The sequence below is a fragment of the Salmo salar genome, chromosome ssa16, assembly GCF_905237065.1.
Source record: "Salmo salar chromosome ssa16, Ssal_v3.1, whole genome shotgun sequence".
NCBI lineage: Eukaryota > Metazoa > Chordata > Actinopteri > Salmoniformes > Salmonidae > Salmo > Salmo salar.
Window position 1 is genome coordinate 45,099,173 of NC_059457.1, and position 23,488 is coordinate 45,122,660.

At 44.0% G+C, this 23,488-nt stretch overlaps 1 protein-coding gene across 1 annotated transcript; it reads right to left on the minus strand.

The window, feature by feature from the left end:
• Nucleotides 1–8,316: 8,316 nt before the first annotated feature.
• Nucleotides 8,317–19,324, minus strand: LOC106574078 (SCL-interrupting locus protein homolog). The gene is given in 19 exon segments (XM_045696675.1): nt 8,317–9,255; nt 9,257–9,754; nt 9,936–9,978; nt 12,551–12,794; nt 13,383–13,452; nt 13,496–13,513; nt 13,634–14,605; nt 14,947–15,067; nt 15,357–15,466; nt 15,676–15,838; nt 16,210–16,296; nt 16,511–16,594; nt 16,721–16,974; nt 17,543–17,724; nt 17,950–18,065; nt 18,339–18,393; nt 18,396–18,445; nt 18,595–18,679; nt 18,937–19,324. Coding segments are annotated over 18 exon segments (3,423 nt in total). The 5' UTR covers nt 18,678–18,679; nt 18,937–19,324; the 3' UTR covers nt 8,317–8,982.
• Between the last annotated feature and the right edge of the window lie 4,164 nt (nt 19,325–23,488).

Genomic DNA, 23,488 nt, shown 5'->3' on the forward strand with positions numbered 1-23,488 from the left:
ATCAGCATACATTATTAGAATACCACCGAGTTACATAATCGTGGGGTTTTTATATGGCTATATGGTTACTATTTGTAGCCATTAAAAAGGTCTCAGCAGTTGGAGGTGGGAGACACTTTGAAATGTGCATCAAGTAGTCAGTGGAGCTTGATGGTATTTCTTTGCTTGGTACCAATATGTGTAAACATCTGACACTACTATTGATCATGGTCAGCATTAGTCACTCTGGCATATCTGATGAAGTATACTTCTATTGAACTTGTTTGCTACTGTTGTCACACTTAGTTTTATATATACTGAGTGTACAAAACACTTTCCTAATGTTGAGTTGCAAAGATCCGTTACTGTACTCTCCTGTCATTGAAACACACACACACACACACACACACACACACACACACACACACACACACACACACACACACACACACACACACACACACACACACACAAAACTAGAGGCCTACTGTTTGAAAAGTTATTTTTGTTTTGAGGGTTAGTGTATTGAACACAGAGAGACCCATACCTTTACCATTTTCATTCTGATACCACACAGTTTTACACTATTAATTTTGGTTGGTGCTGTCATCGTCTTACAGCTTGTTTCTGGGTAGTGGTTGTGACTAGCTTGTGTTTCAAGTTTCAAGTTTTAATGTCACATAAACAAGTACAATGAAATGCCTTTCTTGCAAACTCAAAACCCAACAATGCAATAATCATTAACAATGTATTACTACAAAAATAGTCAATAAAGTAAGTAAGGTAAAGTAAGCATACTATATACAGGAAATATTTCTAAAGTCAGATCCAATACTATATTAACATGTGCAGGGATCCTGGGGTGATGGGGTAGATATGTATAGGGGGAAGGGGACTAGGATATAAAAACAGAGTAGCAGCAGCTTGTATGTGAGTGGGTGTGCAGGAGTGTTGAGTCAGTCTAAATGTATGTGCATATTATGTGTGAGTGAGCAAATGATGGAGTGAGTGTTTATGTGTGTGTTGGAGTGACAGTGTGTGTGAGTGTATAGGGCCCTGTGAGCGTGCATAGAGACAGTGCAAAAGGCTGGTCATGGCTCACATCAACACAATTATCCCAGAAACCCTAGACCCACTCCAATTTGCATACCGCCCCAAAAGATCCACAGATGATGCAATCTCTATTAAACTCAACACTCCAGAATGCTATTAATTGACTACAGCTCAGCATTCAACACCATAGTGCCCTCAAAGCTCATCAATAAGCTAAGGACCCTGGGACTAAACACCTCCCTCTGCAACTGTATCCTGGACTTCCTGACGGGCCGCCCTCAGGTGGTAAGGGTAGGTAACAACACATCCGCCACGCTGATCCTCAACACAGGGGCCCCTCAGGGGTGCGTGCTCAGTCCCCTCCTGTACTCCCTGTTCACTCATGACTGCATGGCCAGGCACAACTTCAACATCATCATTAAGTTTCCAGATGACACAACAGTGGTAGGCCTGATCACCGACAACGACAAGAAACCTATAGGGAGGAGGTCAGAGACCTGGCCGTGTGGTGCCAGGACAACAACCCCTCCCTCAATGTGATCGAGACAAAGGAGATGATTGTGGACTATAGGAAAAAGAGGACCGAGCGCGCTCCCATTCTCATCGACGGGGCTGCAGTGGAGTAGGTTGAGAGCTTCAAGTTCCTTGGTGTTCACATCACCAACAAACTATCATGGTCCAAGCACACCAAGACATTCGTGAAGAGGGCACGACAACACCTATTCCCCCTCAGGAGACTGAAAAGATTTGGCATGGGTCCTCAGATCCTCAAAAGGTTCTACAGCTGCACCATCGAGAGCATCCTGACTGGTTGCACCACTGCCTGGTATGGTAACTGCTCGACCTCCGACCGCAAAGCACTACAGAGGGTAGTGCAAGCGGCCCAGTACATCACTGGGGCCAAGCTTCCTGCCATCCAGGATCTCTATACCAGGCGGTGTCAGAGGAAGGCCCTAAAAATTGTCAAAGACTCCAGCCACCCAAGTCATAGACTGTTCTCTCTGCTACCGCACAGCAAGCAGTACCGGAGCGCCAAGTCTAGGTCCAAAAGACTTCTAAACAGCTTCTATCCAACCCATAAGACTCCTGAACACCTAATCAAATGGCTACCCAGACTATTTGCATTGCCCCCTCCCCTCCCCCTCTTTTACACCGCTGCTACTCTCTGTTGTTATCATCTATGCATAATCACTTTAATAACTATACCTACATGTACATATTACCTCAACTAACCGGTGCCCCCGCACATTGACTCTGTACAGGTACCCCCCTGTATATAGTCTCGCTATTGTTATTTTACTGATGCTCTTTAATTACTTGTTACTTTTATTTATTTTTCTTATCTGTATTTCTTTAAACTGCATTGTTGGTTAGGGGCTCGTAAGTAAGCATTTCACTGTAAGGTCTACACTTGTTGTATTTGGCACGTGACTAATACAATTTGATTTGATACTCTCAAGAGCAGTGTGCGGGTTCCTTCTTTTTTCTCATCTTACTCAACTGTTACCATGCACCTGCAAAAAAGATAGCTCAGATGTGCGAGTGCCTTTTGAATTTTGAAATTAAGTATGTACTAAGGGCTCATGCATGTTTTTAAATTTGTTTTTATTTAACCTTTATTTACAGTTTTTCTCCATTGGTTTGGCTCATTTCTTGAAACAGAAATTACATTCTCAAAAATACATGGACAAACCTCCAAACCACTTGGCAATTGTTCACAACAGAATTGAATTTCTCATTCATTTCATCAAATTGCAAATGTCTAAGTACATGTCTCAATGTCTCAGTACATCTTTGCAAATGATTAAGTACATGTAGCCTACATTTAGCACAATTTCCAAGTGAATAGATCTTATCGATCTAAACTGATTGTTGATTCTCTGTCTAATGGTTGTTCGCTCCAAAACGTGTCAGCGTCATTTCATTGTATGTCATCACATGCACAATAGTCTGTTCAATTGTCAAAATTAGTCAAGAACATAATACCATGAATACCATATATGAATCCCTTGGAACATTTGATAAATGTATTACAGCAATTGACAGTCAGGTGAAACTAGAACTTGACTAACGAAGGAGGAGTTTCACACATCTCAGATGACCAATCAAACAGTATGTTTAGTTACCTGACAGGTGCTGTCCATGACTGTGAATGCTGCCAAACATGTATGTAAAGAGCTTGATAATGCAGGACCCAGTCAATTTCTGAACATGGAGGCACCTGGCCAAGTAAATGAACAAGGGCAACTGCCTGCTCGAGGAAGAGGAAGAAGAAGAAGAAGAGGAGGAGGAGGAGGAGTAAGGGTGCGTGGTGGTGGAATAGGGGGAAGAGGCCGAGGAGCACGAAGACACCATGCTGTCCCGGATGAAATTTGGGCCACAATTATAGACCATGTCATCAACCATGGCCTCACAATGGCGGAGGCCCGAGTGCAGCCTAATGTGCCTCGCTCAACAGTCTCCTCCATCATCCAAACCTTTCGCAGGGAAAACAGGTATGTAGTCAGTCAATGATGGAATTATATGTTGTATAGGACAGGACACTGTGCATAGAGCAAGAAATATATTTATTTACCCATTTACCTATTCATTTAGTGTGTGTGTGTGTGTGTGTGTGTGTGTGTGTGTGTGTGTGTGTGTGTGTGTGTGATAGGCCTACAGTAATATCTTACCTCAATGGGATGTTATGATACTAAAAATGACAAGAAAAACATTGGAGAAAATAAACCATGGAATAGTTTATTTTCTACAGTATTGATGATACAGTTTACAGTAGTATTCCAGTCACTGTGCAGTGATGCATTAGAATTGTGGTAAAGTTACTGTAAGTAAAACAACTACAATTACATAGGTAACTCATTCTGTAAGGAATACATAAGGTATACATTATGAATGGAGTGTTGTCCTTTGACTTCTATATCTAGGATTGGATGACAACCTTGCACGGGTGGCAGAGGAAAACTTCTCAATGAACAACAAGAACAAGAGATCTGTAACATGGTGATGGCAAATAATGCCATCACATTGAGACAGATCCGCGCTGCAATCCTACAAGACAATGCCATATTCCAAAATATCAACTCTATAAGCAACTCCACAATAGACCGGATATTGAAGAAGCATCAGATGACAATGAAGCAAATTTACAGGGTACCATTTGAGAGGAACTCTGATAGAGTGAAAGAGCTGCGGTACCAGTATGTACATGTAAATCAGTTACTGGTTGTCCATCATTATAACCTTTTTTACAATTAAGCAGTGGTTCCCGAACTGTTTTGGCTTCAGTACCCACTTTACCTGATTTGTGTATCCAGGTAATCCAGGTATGGAAGTATTTTATTTATCTGACTTCAACATTTCGCCTAAAAACTGCAGCTTACTGTATGATGCAATTATCATTATAATCCTTATTTTGAAGAATATAACATACAATAAGAAAAGGGGTCAAAGAGCTGCAATTAGTGCCTCCCATGTAAATCTATCTAATACTGTGGGTTTTAATGTAACATTTCAGTAAGTCTAGTCATTGATGATTTCCCCCCTCCCCTCTCTGTCAAATACCCCCTGTAGTACCTCTGCATAGGGGTACATGTACCCCAGGTTTGGAACCACTGGAGTAGTGGCCAGTAGTATATTGAACTTGTGGAGAACATATAACATTCCTATGTAATTGTCTGTAACTGTAGTGTATGACTCTTCTGTATGACTGATTTGATGTTTTCTTTTTTTACGCTATTGTAGAGAATAATGACATTGGAAGGAAACGAGACCCATCACATCCTCGTGTTTGTGGTGAAGCTGGCTTCAACCTGGCCAAGGGCCGAAGACGTGGCCGTAATATTATTGGCCACCGGGCCACGGCGGATGTCCCAGGCCAGCGAGGGGGCAATATAACTATGTGTGCTGCCATATCTGAGAATGGTGTGGCCACTCACATCCCCAGTCTTGGCCCATACAATACACAGAAGCTCCTCATCTTCTTGGACCGCCTTCATTTTGATTTGATCCCTGAAAATGAGAGAGGTCTCGTAGGGCCTCACCTACCACAATATGTCATTGTATGGGACAATGTGAATTTCCACCGTGGCCCGCTCATCAGGGCCTGGTTCACTACTCATCCAAGGATGGTCATGGTGTTCCTACCACCTTACTCTCCTTTCCTCAATCCTATTGAGGAGTATTTCTCCTCTTGGAGGTGGAGAGTGTATGAGCATCGGGCTCAAGATCAGAGGTCTCTGCTCCATGCAATGGACGCTGCGTGTGAGGATATTACAGGAGATCAGTGTAGGGGATGGTTGCGACATGCACGCCGTTTCTTCCCTCGTTGCATCGCAAGGGAGAATATACGCTGTGATGTGGAGGAGAATCTGTGGCCAGACAGACAGCAGCGTGTGGATGGCCAGGAGGGTGAGGATGGTGGCCAGGAGAGGGAGGGTGAGGACAGCGACCAGTGAAGAACTGTTAGTTGTGAAACTCCAGCTTTATTTACAGCACTGTAGGCTGCATATAATTTTCATTGTTTTTTGTTTGTGTGTTTATATTACAGTATATTATGCTGTATACATTTTCTTTTTACTCTGATGTATGGAAGTTACTTTATGTGTGTGAATGATAATGGTTACAATTTCCTTGGCAGTATGAGTGCAACCTTGGAGGCTACTCTTACCCTAAAATCCAATTTCTTTTTTTCAGTTTTATACACAATTGTATTCTGTTAGCTGGACAAAAAACAGTACAGTAACCATTGTCAATGAAGGACTGGGCTAAGACTGAAAGGTGGACATGAGGGATATTTCAATGGTCCTCTGCCATAGTGACAAAACATCTAAACATTTTGACTTGCAGTGCTTACACAATGCCAAAGGGACGAAGCATTTTGGGGGCACTGACTGTTTAAATGAGAAGGAAATGTAGTTTTGGTTAAAGCACCAAGAGTGTTGAGAACGTCCGGTCTGTTTCAAGAAATGAGCCAAAGCAATTGAGAAGGATCTTTGCCATTTTCGTGGCACTGACTCTTTATATGGGAAAGGAATTTAGTTTTGAAGCATGAGTGAACAGTTTTAGGAGAGATATGAGCTTTTGCAAGTGAGCTACAGTGTTGTGCTGAACTGTAAGACTGTTTTGCCAAATGATCTTAGAGTTTTGAGAATGTAATTTCTGTTTCAAGAAATGAGCCAAACCAATGGAGAAAAACTGTAATTAATGCATGTGTGCGTATCTATCTATATGTGAGCAGTAGGGGGCATGATTGCACCCCCAAAAAAATCCTACCTGCAACTAGGTGTCCATCCGCTGAGATTGCCGAAAGGCAATATTTATATATACACTAGATGTCTGACAGGGGGCGCTGTTTTGAAGCCACCGTGGCTATATGTCATCGTGGCACTCCCCCACCATTGTAAAAAAATATTTTGGAAGCTATAGAAAGGAATTTACTGACGTCTACATTTGATATTGCCACGTTTATTATATTACAGACACCTTAATGCATACTTTGAAATTATATTATGGGAGCTAAACATAAAATGTACCCAAAAAATATATATATATCTATAAAATCATTTTCCTGAAAATATCATTTTTGGAAAGCACCGTTTCTGTCCACACTACAACAACAAAAATACTTAACTACATATAATTTATTCCTTGAAACATTTAAATTAAATACTATAGAATTCCATTCATTCTTATGGAGGACTACTTTTCTGAGGCGTGTCAATATGGCCGACCGGTGGCTTCAAAGCCTCTCCATGGCCAAAATATTGCTTCAGCTATCCAGGGTTATATATACACATCATTGAGTGGCAAGGAGTGGAATGTTAGCTAAAGAGACTGGTACTCAGACTAGGGGGACTTGCATTGAATATATTATTAAATTCCAATGATTTAAAGGTGGGGTGACCTAGCAATTTTGATTATGTCATGTCTATTATACCACCACATCAGATGTGGGGTATCACCTTTGGGGTCAATTCAGGGGAATAATATGCAATCAAAACAGAGATTAATTATTTGATTAACTTTGATGTCACCATAGAAATAAATTATATTACAAAGGTCACCTGACTTGGAATGTTTACTGTTACCACACAAACCTTGTTTGTTCCAATTATAACATTTTGGACAGAAAATCTCCTGATCCTTTTTGAGAATTAAGAAAGCAGGTAAGAGGTTGTTGGTCTGGAAGTTATGAAGAACCTGACAAGCCTGAGGCAGCAGTATACAACGCCAGCCTTAGCCAACCACCAGCCAATCACCTCAGCCCCGCCCTGTACCAGTACCTGGACTCCACCCCCACACCGATGACCTGTGACTGAGGCACTGTTTATGGAGTTGTGGGACCTCTGGGAGGGCGCAGGGGACCAGCTCTACAAGGCCAAGTGGGAAATAACCAGGGAGCACAGCACTGCATGAGGCCACCTGGCTCCAAAATGACAACTGGTGAAACCACACAAGACACTACGCTGTTAGGCGAACAAATATCTTCACCTCACGATTCAAAAGTGTGTGTGTAAAAATAAAGATATTTAATTCCTTCATTAAGATGTATTCCTGCATTCCTTTTATTTAATCCCTCTAATGTTGTATCCAGTACTAGAATACTACTGTACAGCACCTGTTTTACTGAAAGGAAGTGGCTATTTGACAGAGTTAACATACAAAATGTACAGAACAGAAAATAGATAAGAAACAGGAAGTGAGCGTTCTGAAGCGGAGGTGATGGAGAAAGGAAATCAGTGACGTGGGGGTTTAGGGTGAATACATCTGTCATTCACCAGATTGTACACAGAGCTTGGGATAGTCCATTTCCATGGTTTGTGCTGTCCTGTCATTTACATTCCACTTCCCTCAAGCAACAAATTTGAGATCGTATTGGCTCTGAAAGAGCACTTCTCATTTTATTTATTTATCTAGGCAAGTCCGTTAAGAACAATTTTTTTATTTACAATAACACGGGTCTGTAGTTAGGCACTGCAGTGCTAGACGAGTAAGACCTCTGCGGCACTCATTTACACATCTGTAGTAACTGAATTCAATTAAAAATTACTAGTACTCTGTTTATTCTAGACAGGCCAGTTTCATGTGATATGGCAGCCTTTTCACAGAGCAGTGAGGCGAGGTTGACAGTGGGTAGTCTCAGTCAGAGGGGGTGGGTCTTTACTGCAGGGAAGGAACACTGGGTTTGGGTGGGCCTCAGGGGAAATGTAGTGAGCTAACTAAATAGAACAAAAAATATTAATTAAAGACAAACTACCATTAACACAAAAGTAAAGGAAAAAAACATGAATACAGTACATATTTATTAAGGCAATTTTAAATAGGAAGTTCAAGTACAGAAATTAAAAATAATGCTGGAGCAAGCATTTCATGTAAACACAAGAAAAACAAGGCAACATGAAAGAAAATTAAAATATTCACAACATTAAACTGAAAAGTACACCAAAATACGCATGAACGTAGTCCGTTTCACCATGTAATCAGACTTAAAAATCCCAACATCTGTTGGATTAAAATTTACAACAGTTCAGACAATTGGCATCCATGGCATGTTGAAAATCAAAAAGCACTTTAAATTAAAAGTGATAAAAACAATTCAATGACCTAGCTGCCACCATTGAAAAGAGCTAGATACATCATGACGCCACACCCTCTTCCACATAGTTGTAGTAGAAAGGCAACAAGTACATTTTGCGCACAAAGAGCACAGTGGTGAAGAGATTTGGTAAGAGCCACTGTTTCAGTGGTCCTACACAAAATGTATACATTACAAACAATGAGCAACCATGAAGATTCCAATAAAGAGGCATTCAAAACAATCTGTAAACAGATGTATGGAAGCATTTAAGAATATCTTACTAAGAATACAGCCACACTGACAAATCCCAATGGATTCGACAATACATTTCATTTGTCATTTTGAGTTTCCTTTGCATTAGTTCCCGTGGTCCTTTAGAAGAGTTTCGCGAGCTGTCTAAGTCTACTCAGGTTCAAGAAATTTCCCATCAACCCCTCTGGTTGAGGACACTCCCTTCGTATTTCACCTAAAGATGGCAGCCGTTTTGCACCAATCTCCTTGTCCGAATGTTGTTTGGCGCCGCGTGCCAAAAGCTGCATTTTAGGACGCAAGTGCCTGAGTAGCTGGCTTTGAGAGTCTGCGTGTGGCCCCTGCGTGTGGCCCCTGCGTGTGGACAGGTTTGGAATGTGGCAACTCATTGGTGATGTTTTTCAGAACCAAAACTTTGCGCTCCCTCTCTCCCTGCCCTTCTTGCTCCTGTTGAACATGGAACTGTACGGTATATCCCATGTCCAAATGCTGCCCCTTGACCCTGTCGTCGTCCTCCTCATTCCTGCTCCCCTCTATAAGCCTGTACCTTCTCATGTACTTGCTGGTGGTGAAGGATATGTTGTTGGGAGACAGGATACAACTGAGTCCCACAGTGCTCTTCTCCGCTCCAGGCTTCTCTGAGAGCGGTGTGCAGGGGCAGAACCTAGGGGGCTGTTGCCCTCCCCCCACAGAAAGTCTAGAAAGCTGCTGGTCGCTGAGGTACCGGAGGGCGATGGCATTGGCCTCCAGGCTGAGGTCCACGCTGCCACTGGAGCCCCGCATGCTGGTTCCCGTGGACTCCAGGAGGGTCAGTCTGCTGATGACTGCCTCTGGGTTGATGGCGGCCAGAGTACAGGGGAAAGTTAACAGGAACACCTTCTGCATAAGTAATGTAAGCTATATAATTACTCTTTAAGATGTGCTGTAGTGCATGCCAATTGAAGCATTTATTTTTCAAGTACTTTTTGGATTTACATGAAAATGAGAGAATAAGACTATTAGCAACAGTAATAGCATCTATGATCTACATACTGTAGGCAAAGAAGCTGAAGTAAACATGACAATTCGATGCTCATACCTGGCACTCTCCATTGAGCTGCGTGTGATTTGGCATCATGGTGCTTTGAGAGACAAGTCAAGGATCATATCACCTCCACCTTACCTGTCACCCTAGACCCACTCCAATTTGCCTACCGCCCCAATAGGTCCACAGACAATACAATCACCATCACACTGCCCTAACCCATCTGGACAAGAGGAATACCTATGTAAAAATGCTGTTCATTGACTACAGCTCATCATTCAACACCATAGTACCCTCCAAACTCATCATTAAGCTTGAGACCCTGGGTCTTGACCGCGCCCTGTGCAACTGGATCCTGGACTTCCTGACGGGCCACCCCCAGGTGGTGAAGGTAGGAAACAACATATCCACTCTGCTGATCCTCACACTGGGGCCCCACAAGGGTGCCTGTTCAGCCCCCTCCTGTACTCCCTGTTCACCCACGACTGCGTGGCCATGCACGCCTCTAACTCAATCATCAAATTTGCAGATGACAACAGGAGTGGGCTTGATTACCAACAACGACGAGATACCTCCTCCCTGTAGGCTGAGGGCACTCAGTGTGGTGTCAGGAAAACAACCTCTCACTCAACGTCAGCAAAACAAGAGATGATCGTGGACTTCAGGAAACAGCAAAGGGAGCACCACCCCTATCCACAGGACAGCAGTGGAGAAGGTGGAAAGTTTTAAGTTCCTCGGTGTACGTATCACCGACAAACTGAAATGGTCCACGCACACAGACAGTGTGGTGAAGGCGCAACAGCGGAGGTTGAAAATAATGTGGCTCGTCACCGAAAACAATTGAGAGCATCCTGTCGGGCTGTATCACCGTCTGTACGGCAACTGCACCACCCAAAACCGCAAGGCTTTCCAGAGGGTGGTGCGGTCTGCACAACGCATCCATAGGGGCAAACTACCTGCCCTCCAGGACACCAACAACACCATGTCACAGGAAGGACAAAAAAATCATCAAGGACAATAACCACCCAAGCCACTGCCTGTTCACCCTGCTTCCATCCAGAAGGCAAGGTCAGTACAGGTGCATCAACAGCTTCTATCTCAAGGCCATCAGATTGTTAAAAGAGCCATCACTAGCACACTGGTACACATACGAGTAGGCGGCTGCCTACCTACAGAACAATCTCGAAAAAAGAAACGCACACCTATAAAGGCGAGGTGCTGGCTAGCGGAGTAGAACACTAGAAAATAAGGTAAAGCCGCACACTAAGAGCTCAGATGCAATAATTTAATAACCAACGTTGACAGCCAAGCTGTCTTCATCAGGGTATCATCACAAACACTGCGAGATGAGTCATTTATATAGTGTCAAGAAACACACAGGTGTTTGTAATCATGGCCAAGTGTGGCCTAATATCATTGGTTAACTCAAATATTTAAAAAAATGGCATAAAAAGAACATACAAAAAGACAAACAAATGGATAGCATACGATCATAGCATTTGTAGTCTAAAATGTATCTAACAAACAATTACAATGGCAAAATCACAATAATCACAAGGATGGCTTCAGATCAAAGTCTATGTTGAGACCGAAGGGAGCAAGGGTCTTTAAATTAAAGATCCAGGCAGCCTCTCGTTTTAACAATAAATTATCAAGGTCACCCCCTCTCACTGCTCCAGGCATTCCATGCTTTTCTTAACTCCTGTTCTGAACATTTGAGATTTACTATGCAATCTGATACACGTCAAATCAGTTTTCTTGATCTTCTGATTTTGTGTGAAAATAATGTTCTATACACTGATCTTTACAGGAAACCTACTGATCGTAACAGTTTGTTGAGGGCTGATAGTTGTCACCCACTTCCCTTGAAAAATAGTTTGCCCTACAGCCACTTCTGTCGAATCAAAAGAATTTGTATAAAACAAATCAGATTTTGACAGAAATATGGCTGAGACGCAGGATAAGTTCAAGGAGAGGGGGTACAACAAGGATCAGATTAGACTAGACTTGGCCATGATTACAAACACCTGTGTGTTTCTTGACACTATATAAATGACTCATCTCTCAGTGTTTGTGATGATACCCTGATGAAGACAGCTTGGCTGTCGAAACGTTGGTTATTACATTTTTGCATCTGAGCTCTTAGTGTGCGGCTTTACCTTATTTTCTGGCTGCCTACCTACAGACCTGATATCATTGGCCACTTTAATAAATGTAACACTAGTCACTTTAATAATGCGACTTTATGAATGTTTACATATCTTGCATTCATCTCATTACGTATAATGTATACTGTATACTTCACCATCTATTGCATCTTAGCCGCTCTGTCACTGCCCACCCATATATTTTATACTTATATATTCTTATCCCATTCCTTTACTAGATTGTGTGTATGGGGTTGTTGTGGAATTTGTTAGATATTACCTGTTAGATACTGCTGCACTGTCAGATCTAAAAGCATAAGCATTTCACTACACACACAATAACATTGTTATTGTTTTAACAGCAGATTGCCCCTTTAACCTTTCAGAGTTCTAGGTGGCCAACTACGACATTCATTTCTTGCATGCACCCTTCCAGTCAATTCAAAATGAGGGTGGATCAGCCAGGGCCGATGGCAGGAAACAAGCATTCCGTTTGGAATGCAGCCAACCGTTCTCTCTTACCTCTTGTGCATTGACTGGTTGAAGGGTGTGCCTTTCACATGTCCCTCACTGCCCCCACTCTTTTCTTCTGTGCCATTCATGTGCCTGCTGTGGGTGAGGCTGGCACTGCCAGAACTCCGACCAGAGGAGGACCTGCTGCCATCAGGGGCGCCAGGCCCCCTGTCCGTGTGCCACTCTGGCTGTTGGCGCTCATCCTCATCACAAGCGGGGGCATCGATGGGGTTTCCCCAGAACAAACTGGCACCTACACATAAAGGAGAGATACATTAAGAGTTGAGTAGCTAAATGTCTAGTCAGTTAGCAGCCATTCTAATCAAGAGTGTCTTCCAGTTAGCAGCCATTCTAATCAAGAGTGTCTTCCAGTTAGCAGCCATTCTAATCAAGAGTGTCTTCCAGTTAGCAGCCATTCTAATCAAGAGTGTCTTCCAGTTAGCAGCCATTCTAATCAAGAGTGTCTTCCAGTTAGCAGCCATTCTAATCAAGTGTCTTCCAGTTAGCAGCCATTCTAATCAAGAGTGTCTTCCAGTTAGCAGCCATTCTAATCAAGAGTGTCTTCCAGTTAGCAGCCATTCTAATCAAGAGTGTCTTCCAGTTAGCAGCCATTCTAATCAAGAGTGTCTTCCAGTTAGCAGCCATTCTAATCAAGAGTGTCTTCCAGTTAGCAGCCATTCTAATTAAGAGTGTCTTCCAGTTAGCAGCCATTCTAATCAAGAGTGACTTGCAGAGAGTGCAGTTTATAGTTCTATGCAGCAAACCTTTCCCCATGTAGTCAGGGAAATTCTCTCAAATGAACCACGCGTGAGATCGCTGAAACCAGTGATGAGTCCAGTACCTGTTCCTACAGCGATGCTGACATTCCTCCTGGTGTGTTGTCCTAGGGAGATCTGTGTCTGCATGGCTGCCTGCTCAGTGGATGGAGGAGTTGATCCCCCCTTTCCCCTGAGCCGCCAGTAGCTTCTGGATCTGAAATAATTGGAACATCAGGATTGGAAAGTCCAAGGGTAAGAAAGGTTGAAAAGTCATTCTCTAAAGCTGCAAGACTGGTACAGTGTCAACCACAAACGACACCGTAGAGAGCCTGACCTGTGCCTGCAGTAAGTTGAGCTGCCGGTCTTGGTCCACCAGGATTCTGTAGGCGTCAGAGGGCAGGAGGCCCATGGGCCCATCCAGGGGGGAGAGAGACTTTGCCGACTGGGCCTGGCAACACTGGTTCTGACAGACGGGGGCCGCCCGCTCCAAGCAGGGCCCCTGGATGGTGAAATGGTGTAAGTGTGGGCCCCTGGGGTGACAATGGGCTGTGGTGAGGGTGTGTTTGGTGGGAAGGGGAAATGTGAGAGGTGGGGGGGTTACCATCGGAGTTGGAACAGAAGTGCCTATCTGGGCTGTTGTGGGTGCCTGAAGCTCCCTGCCAGTAGTTGGGGTGGTACAGGGGGGGTAACATGGTCATGTGGGTTGAAGGAGCAGCACCCACAAGGCTGGTTCATGTTGAGGATGCTGTGGAAGTGTGAGATGGACAGCGGGCTGTTGGTGAGAGGGTATGGGGGCTGAGGGGTCACCGGGGCTGTGGTGTGGAGAGGCTCCGACGGGGGAGGCCCACTTGTGAGAGAGGGGACCTGGTGCTTGGTGGAACTGCCTGGCCTGTTGGAGTGATCCATTAGGAGAGGCGCCTGTCTTTGGAGAAGAGGAGGAAGATGAGGAGGAGGAAGAGGCGGACGTCTTCCCGAACTGTGGAGGGGCTGATTTCCTGCCAGAGGAAGGGGGCCGGAGTGGTGGAGGCTGCTGCCCAGGGGTGAATAGGAATCCTCTGCTGCCCTTACTCTGAGTGTCCATGGCAGGGGTCAGGGGCCTTCTGATGGGTGGGGGGCCACTGAGTGTGGTGGGCCCCTGGCCTGGAGGTCTGGTTGCCCCAGGGTGGAGCTGGTGGGAGGAGGGGCAACTGCCTCTGGGCTGCAGAGCTGAGGGGGGAGGATGAGGGGGGCCCATGGTCTTTCCATCAAGGAAGCTGCCGTCCATCACCAGGGAGAGCTCCGGCACAGAATGGTGGACCCGCTTGGTCTGAACCAATATGGAGCATGTGTTTTAGAACAGAGTTCATATCAACAAATAGGTGATACGAGTCAAATGAGAGAGACAGAACTGACCTGCTGGGTGACAGGGTGGGGGTTTGGGGAGGGCCTGGGGGAGAGGTCCTCATCCTCTACTCCAAACGAGAGAGACAGAACTGACCTGCTGGGTGAGAGGGTGGGGGTTTGGGGAGGGCCTGGGGGAGAGGTCCTCATCCTCTACTCCAAACGAGAGAGACAGAACTGACCTGCTGGGTGAGAGGGTGGGGGTTTGGGGAGGGCCTGGGGGAGAGGTCCTCATCCTCTACTCCAAACGAGAGAGACAGAACTGACCTGCTGGGTGAGAGGGTGGGGGTTTGGGGAGGGCCTGGGGGAGAGGTCCTCATCCTCTACTCCAGAGTCATGGTCGTTGATACACAGTCTGTTCTGAGGAGATGCTGGCACTACCGCAGGGCTGACTGAGAAAAGACAGACAGGCAATGTCGAGCACACGGTCTTGATAAAGCCTTCTGTAATCAGTCTACCTCACTGAACTCATAAAATTATGTAAGAGTATTTTTCTCATGAGTTCAGTTAGTATTCAAAAACATTTATGACTAATGATTTTCTTGTGATCCAAACAGCCAAAAAGCCACCACTCAGAGTGAGATGGCCCTATTCACCTTGACCACCTATCCACTGCACTAGACTAAGTAAAACCATGTTAATACAGAAGTTTGAGAGAAAAGCTTGTATATGTATACCTTGTGAAGGAGGCACGGGACACCAGTTCCCTGAAGAACTCAGCCTCGGTGTTCTGGCTCTCAGCACTGAGCTCAAACTGCAGAGTATGGCCCTCAGACACTTCCACGTTCTGTACAGACATGATCAAAAGATAAATCCATGTGAATATATGACACTTAACACCATATCGGTTGTAATAGTGGGTAAAGGACACTAGAGGGATTTTCATACTACTGAGCCAAGCCAAACTGTACTGAGATGGTTAACACATCCACCATAGATAGTTTCTGGAGGGGACAACCTGAAAGGGAAATGTCCAAGCCAGCACGGTTCAGGAACACCTGTGCCTATCTTGTAGAGGGTGAGTGACTCGGTGCTAGTGAGCAGTTGGAAGGTCATGTCCTGCTGCTGACCACTGCAGGGCTGGACCTGGTAGAACTCTGGCTCCCTGTGGGTCAGCGAGTACAGCACCACCAGGAACGCACCGCCCTCCGACGTCACCCTGCAACACAGCAATGACAAACCAGGGGTATGTTCAGTATCAGGCAAACGTTGTGGAACACTGAACGATACAAAAAGTCAGACACGGAGCTGCCTAAACACAAAGCCAGACTACCCGAACAGCGAACACACCGCATCTCCTGTTACAATTATTTTGGTGCTTTTCCCAAACATCAACCCACCACCTTTATAAGACGCATAGAATATGTAGTTTCTATACTAACAAATGTTATTTCCTTACTGATCTGTCCTTATCGTATGTTTATAAAAAGTGTTTTTGAACATGTGACAATATCAACAACACATACAGCACTGGAGCAAGGCCAACTGGGACATGACAGTCAGTGTGAACAGATGGGCATCCCCACTCACTTGTCCTGGAGGGAGGAGCTGAACAGGTACCTCAAACACCATGCCCACACCTGGGGGTTGGAGATGTGGTTGACACCACTCAGCCATCTGCCACAGATACGGTAACCACATCAATCAAACTGTACACTCCTGCGTTGGCTCACACACACACAAACAGCTTGACTAAATGAACACAATAAGGACAAATCCTTTGTGGTTCAGATTATCTCTAATGAATGGAGGGGGATTTACACACATCCAAAATAATAACAAGCTGGACGAAAAATATAATGTCAATAAAGTAGATGGTGGGCCTACTCACAGTCCCACCAGTGGTAGAGTGTAGGCCTTCGGGTCAGACTCCAGTATTAGGTGCAGTTTCCTGCTTTGATCCGTGGTCAGAAAGCTGAACAGAGTAGAGAAGTGAAACGGGGGCATCCATTTTCTGATAATACTGCGATAAGCTCTTAAAGTCTGCTCAAAGTCAAGTATTCTAACCTTACTGCACCCCATTATTGGCCTATGTCCTTACCCTCGTTTGTGGCTAGTGCTGCTGTGTAGCGGCTGGGTGAGGCTAGTCGGCCCGCTCAGGTTCCTGGCCAAGGCCGTGGAGATGATGAGCACGGGCCGAATGGGCACAGCGTCCAGTGTGTTACCGGGGGTGACGGCGGCCCAGCGCAGGCAGAAGCCCAGGCTGTCTGTTTGCTGGGAGCAGCCAAGGTGTGCTCGCAGGACCAGCAGCTTGGACAGGTCCAGGGACTCCCAGGTGCAGCAGTGCTGGAGCATCTGAACAGGTAGGGAGGGAGGGGTGAGAAGTTGTGCAAACATGACATTTGCAGTGAAAATGTAAAAATAAAAAATAAAAATTAATTTAAAAAGAATTCTGCTTTACTTCAGTAAATGAAACAAAGTGTTTCATTTACGAGGGGATGGGGGGGTGCTTATTTTCTGCCCAAACAACTCAGGAAATTAGACAGGGTAAAAAGCCCCGTTTAGAATTAGCAAGCCATAAAAAAAAATGCTTTGACAATAAGCAGTTCAGTGATTAGCAACACCTGTTGCTGACAGGTTGCAGTAACTGCCAAGCCCAGGATAGAGGGAGTATGCTCCTTCTGTTACCCGGGCAACAGAAAAGGTGGGTTACTTCGATAGGCAGTTAGAGGGTGGGTTGAGTCTGACAAGGTGCAGTTCGGATTAATGTAAATTCCAGTCGGAATAACAGCATTGTGTAAGAATATGTTGTATAGTTATTGCCAGTAAGCATAAAGCCTACAGAACTTAACAAGCATTAATTTTATTCAAATATAACAAAGGACATTTACTTTCAGTGCAGACGTTTACACATTAATGTTACCTTGAAAGAGATGTGGAAGTCTTCTGCAGAGTGAACCATGGAGTCTGTGGCAGCGACCCCCTGGGTTCCAAACACGCACAGCACCAGGATGTCCCCGGGCATCAGGGCAGTGGGGACCTTTTCAGAGGAGCCAGGTTGCTCCCGGCCCAGGTCGAACCGGTCCAAAGTCACACCCTCTTCCTCTTGAAAGAAGAGTGGAGAGAGAGAAGGGAGTTCACATTAATCAAGGGAAGGGACAGGGGGAATTTTCAAAATAAAAGCGCTTAAGCTAAGAGTTGTCCTTTGAAAGCAAGCTGTAACATATGTACTCAATCCATCATTATCATAATTATTTTCCATCTAAAAATAGAGTGACAAGTTCTCTTAAACTATGAATATTTATGTGATAATGCCTATGGTAATCTCACCAGAATCCACAGCAATAGTCCCCAACAAGTAACAGCTGAACTGGGGCTTGTTATTCTCTCGGGAATACCGGTGGGCCAAACAAAGAACTTTCTCCACCAGAAGTAGTCTGGGATTTCTGTTCAATAGAAAACAGGTTTTTAAGCACAAGGCAGCACATGATCTAATTACAATCACAGGGTGCATTTCAAAATAATGTGGCATCCTTGTCTCCCTTTGTTCAACTGAACTGATTTGAGAGAATTAAGCAGCTACAAGTAAGCCGGCATATTGCTTACACTGGCCAAGTATTTCAAATCAGTACAGACCAAGGGAAGGAGATGAGAAGGCCACCATGGACTACTGAGATGCATCCTAAGTAGTCACAGGCAAAAAGAAAACAGTAGACTACCTGTAATAGGATAGGTGGAGGCTAATCACATCCCCACTAGGTGTGGGGTCCCATGGGCCAATTTGGATTTGGGGAAGGTGATGGCAGCAAGAGCGTTCTCTGATGACCTGTGGTATGGTTAACATCATCAAATACTAGTGTCAGACAAACTTCCCGTGGGAACTGTTAGTTATAGTTATTGTATTACAATTATTTAAAAAACAAATTACACATGTACCAGTGTTGATATATATAAAGGAAGAAAGCAAGTACATACCTTGTCATTTTCAGATTCTCTGGTTTGTAAACATTGGCCAGGACGTGAGAAGACTGCCCTTTCAAATTCACTTGAACACTCATTTCTGTGGTGTGGACGGGAAAAGTGAAGTGGTTCTGTCAACAACTAGCTAACTTTTACATCTTATTAGTCAAAATGTGTGTGTGCATGCCACAAGATGCAGATGTGCAAGTAATTCACTTACACTAAAAGACAAACTAGATGGCAAAGGTGATGTTAGATACTTAACGTAAACTAGTTAAGACGTTGGCCATCTGGAAAGCTTAGAAAATGGCATAACTAGCGAACCTATATAACGTTATCTCACACACCCATTCTTACCTATTAGTCAGCCTTAGTTATGACCACATAGCACAGACAGTCATCTTCACCAAACGTAGCTAGTTAGTTAAATACCAAGCCAAGCAGTTAGCTATCATTTCGGTTTGCGTGCCACGGAGTCGTGTTGGCTGGCTGAAATGTTGTGAGAACTGTGGTTTTCAAGACTTCCTCCGCAATATCAGAGCGGCCATATTCGCGGTAAATCCACAATGTATCAATCTATTTTCGCTAATATTTAACTTCAATTGATAGCAACAACAAAAAACAACTAACGTCGTATTTAATGAATCACTTTCCACGTTGCTAAACACAAACAGTCCTTGTGATAAATCGAATGTAAATTGATTGTGGCGCTGTTTCCATGTTCCAATGGCGGGCCAAAACATCCAGCCAATAGAAGGCTCCGTTTCATGGCTGCTGACCTATCAGAGGAGCTGAAAATATTACTCGCTCAACCCCATATGCTCAATCAAAGATGATTTCAACCCATATTTGCAAACATTTTTGCAATTTACAACATTGTAGATATGAGTCAGGTTGTGGTTGCAAACAATATGAAATGGCTATGACGCTACGCTAGTATGTTACGTATTGCAAAGGGAAACTGCGTTTTGATACTGATAACCATTTGAATTAAATCACAAATTGCACAAGGGGGCGCTATTTTACCAGATATACAGTAATAAATACTCGCATTTTCCATAATTACGTAGTTTATAATCTGTATTGACAGAAGCAAGCACATCAAGCAAACATAAGTACGCCACAAGTCTACATCAATAAAAATGTCAAACCTAATCTTTCACAGGTTACTTTTAATTTGTAGATATTACAAGTCATAGAAGGGCTTTTCCAACATGATGATATGCCATTTCAGAAAAGAGCAACATAATATTTAGCCTACCACTGTATTGATAGTAAGTAATCCGCTCCCCTGTGCACCCAAACATCAACTGGGATCAGCAATGGGCTGTGATGTGACATCACCACACATTTGACTGAGTATACCTCGATCAGGGGTGAAATGTGCTTATTTCCTGTATACCCAGGTCTTATTCACTCATGTTTGCTGAGGGTACTGTGTCCCAGACTGCAATGATTACAACAGCCTATAGCTCACCATCATGGATTTATTTTTCCCAAATCCATTTAATATCAGAGGACATTACCAAACCAGTTGTTCATATGCAGAGAGAGACTGTGTGACAGAGAGAGTGGGTCAGGAAGGAGTTTGTGAGAAATGCTACATATTTTTTATAATCTTTATTTAACTAGGCAAGTCAGTTAAGAACAAATTCTTATTTACATTGACAGCCTAGGAATAGAGGGTTAACTGCCTTGTTCAGAACAATAGATTTTTACCTTGTCAGCTCAGGGATTCAATCTAGCAACCTTTTGGTTACTGGCCCAACACTCTAACCACTAGGCTACCTGCCGCCACAAGATGATTGACGTGCCCTATTCTGTTTGGTGGGACCCGATTCATTTAGACAGTTATGGACCCTGCAGATTTGAACCTGGATCTTATCTGGGAAATCAGTCCACTGAAGAAATGCATAGAGGTGACTGTGTTCACTTTCTCACATGATTAACTGGTTTACTGTACATTGACACATACTTTTTTTTTATAACATTCATTTGATGTTGCACTTCAATATGCATTTGATAACTACACTACATGACCAAAAGTATGTAGACACCTGCTCGTCAAACATCTCATGAAAAAATCATGGGCATTAATATGAAGTTGGCCCCCCCTTTGCCGCTATAACAGCCTCCAATCTTTTGGGAAGGCTTCCACTAGATATTGGAACATTGCTGCGGGGACTTGCTTCCATTCAGCCACGAGAGCATTAATGAGGTTGCGCACTGATGTTGGGTGATTAGGCCTGGCTAGCAGTCCGCGTTTGAATTCATCCCAAAGGTGTTCAATGGGGTTGAGGTCAGGGCTTTGTGCAGGCCAGTCAAATTCTTCCACACCGATCTCGACAAACCAATCAATCAAATTTATTTATAAAGACCTTTTTACATCAGCCGATGTCACAAGGTGATATAGAGAAACCTAGCCTAAAACCTTGCTTTGTGCACAGGGACATTGTCATGCTGAAACAGGAAAGGGACATTCCCCAAACTGTTGCAACAAAGTTGGAAGCATAGAATCGTCTAGAATGCCATTGTATGCTGTAGCGTTAAGATTTCCCTTCACTGGAACTAAGGGGCCTAGCCCGAACCATGAAATACCGCCCCAGACCATTATTCCTCCTCCACCAAACTTTACAGTTGGCACAATGCATTTGGACAGGCAGTGTTTTCCTGGCATCTGCCAAACCCAGATACGTCTGTCGGACTGACAGATGGTGAAGCGTGATTCATCAATCCAGAAAACGCGTTTCCACACTCCAGAGTCCAATGGCGGCAAGCTTTACACCGCTCCAGCCAACACTTGGCATTACGCTAGGTGATCTTAGGCTTGTGTGCGTGCGGCTGCTCGGCCATGGAAACCCATTTCATGAAGTTCCCAACGAACAGCTGACGTTGCTTCCAGAGGCAGTTTGGAACTTGGTAGTGAGTGTTGCAACCAAGGACAGAGGGAGGACAGACACACTCTGCCGACCCGTTCTGTGAGATTGTGTGGCCTACCACTTCACAGCTGAGCCTTCGTTACTCCTAGACTTTCAATTTCACAATAACAGCACTTACAATGAGAGGAGCAGCTCTAGCAGGGCAGACACTTGACAAACTGACTTGTTGGAAAGGTGGCATCCTATGATGGTACCACGTTGAAAGTCACTGAGCTCTTCAGTGAGGCCATTCTACTGCCAATGTCTGTTTGTGGGGATTGCATGGCTGTGTGCTCGATTTTATACACCTGTCAGCAACGAGTGTGGCTGAAATAGCCGAATCCGCTAATTTGAAGGGGTGTCCACATACACTATCAACACAAAAGTATATGATGGTATGTACAGTGTTTCCCCTATATTAATTTAGCAGAGGTGTCTCACCGCTGCTAAATTATTGCCACCGCAGCAAGAAATATGATGTAATTTCTGCCAAAACTTTATTTTCAATTGGCTCAATGACTGAAAGTCTATTGGAATAGATAGCATGTCATTACACTAACGCTAGTAGCAATGTACCCCACCAAGCTACCTTTGCCACCTCTACTGCAAAAAATCCCAGGGGAAACACTGGATGTATATGCCCAGCGTTTGGTCTAGGTTGCTCAATGAGTCTTGTATATGATGATTGGGATCCAGAACATCAGACTGTATGATGGAAGAGTCACTGACTTGAGGTCAGATTTGCATTTATCCCTCAATAGCAGTGGTTAGGATTGCGACAATGTAAACTGTTCCTAAATCTGTGTTCAAGGGAAAGCACAACTTCAAGCTTGGTGAACAGTGGAGATTTCACCGCATTCTCAACTGTCTTCTCCCATAGTCCTTCTAAGGCTGTCAGATACATACAGCAAGGCTTTTTAATCTTCTCATGAAGGCACTGGAATTCAGATTTTTTTGAAAACCCCACAATCTGAAAAGTACTGTTTCAACGTTAAAGCTTAATATGCTGTCGACTACTTTCTCTCCTGCTACACATACTATTGGACTATTGCTTCAGCAGCCCACTGGCAGAAATTAGGTCATAGTCCTGCGTTACTCAGAGAACCCTGTCTACTGAGGAAACACTGGCATAAACTGTTGCTTTTCAAAAATAATTAGAGTCACCATTACACTACCAGTCTGGTACTCAGACTGACAGAATGTGAACAAACACCAGACACAGATGTTGGCTTTATCCCAAGGTGGAGATGGGCATTGATCTGATGCTAATGTGACATAGTCCTGGTCTAGAATCCTGGTGGCCATATGTTACAAATAGGAGTTAGAGTACAATAGAGGTCTTGTTCGAAGGAGGAAAGGATGAATTGAGCAACTCACATTTCAGCTCGGAAAATAGGGGCAGAATTGATTTGGGGTAAGGAGAGAAATGTTTTCATAAGGCTGTGAGTTTGTGATAGATTCCTCAGTTTCCCAAGCTTGACTTTTAACTCAGGTCTGTGTACTTGGGTCTGGCAGTGCATAAAGTTCAATATTTTACCCAATATTCCCTATTACTTTGACCCTGTCTCAAAACAGGCCTTGGAGACTTTGGGGATCCAAAATTTCTCCCTGAAAAAAGAAATAAACACGAGAACGCAGTTTGTAACTAGTGCAACTTTTTGCACATTTAAAGATTAATTCAAATGTAAAGGGTTATTATTGTTATCTGACAATCATTAATATATGAAGTGATAAATGAGCCAAGTCTAAATTGAGAATCAACAAAGGAAATTCGGAGGCAGCAGGAACCGGAATATGAGCCTGGAGACTTGTGCACTTCCTCTGCTCTCTGCATTTAAGATTCCTTTGCTACTTTTTTTTCTCCACCTCTCTCTCTCTCAAATTCAATGGTGAAGTTACGAGACTCCACCCACAGTGGGCAGTGTTTCAGCCCCTTCACCAATAGAGCTGTCCTTGGCGTTCCAGTAAGAACTTCTGTGGCCAATCCTCTA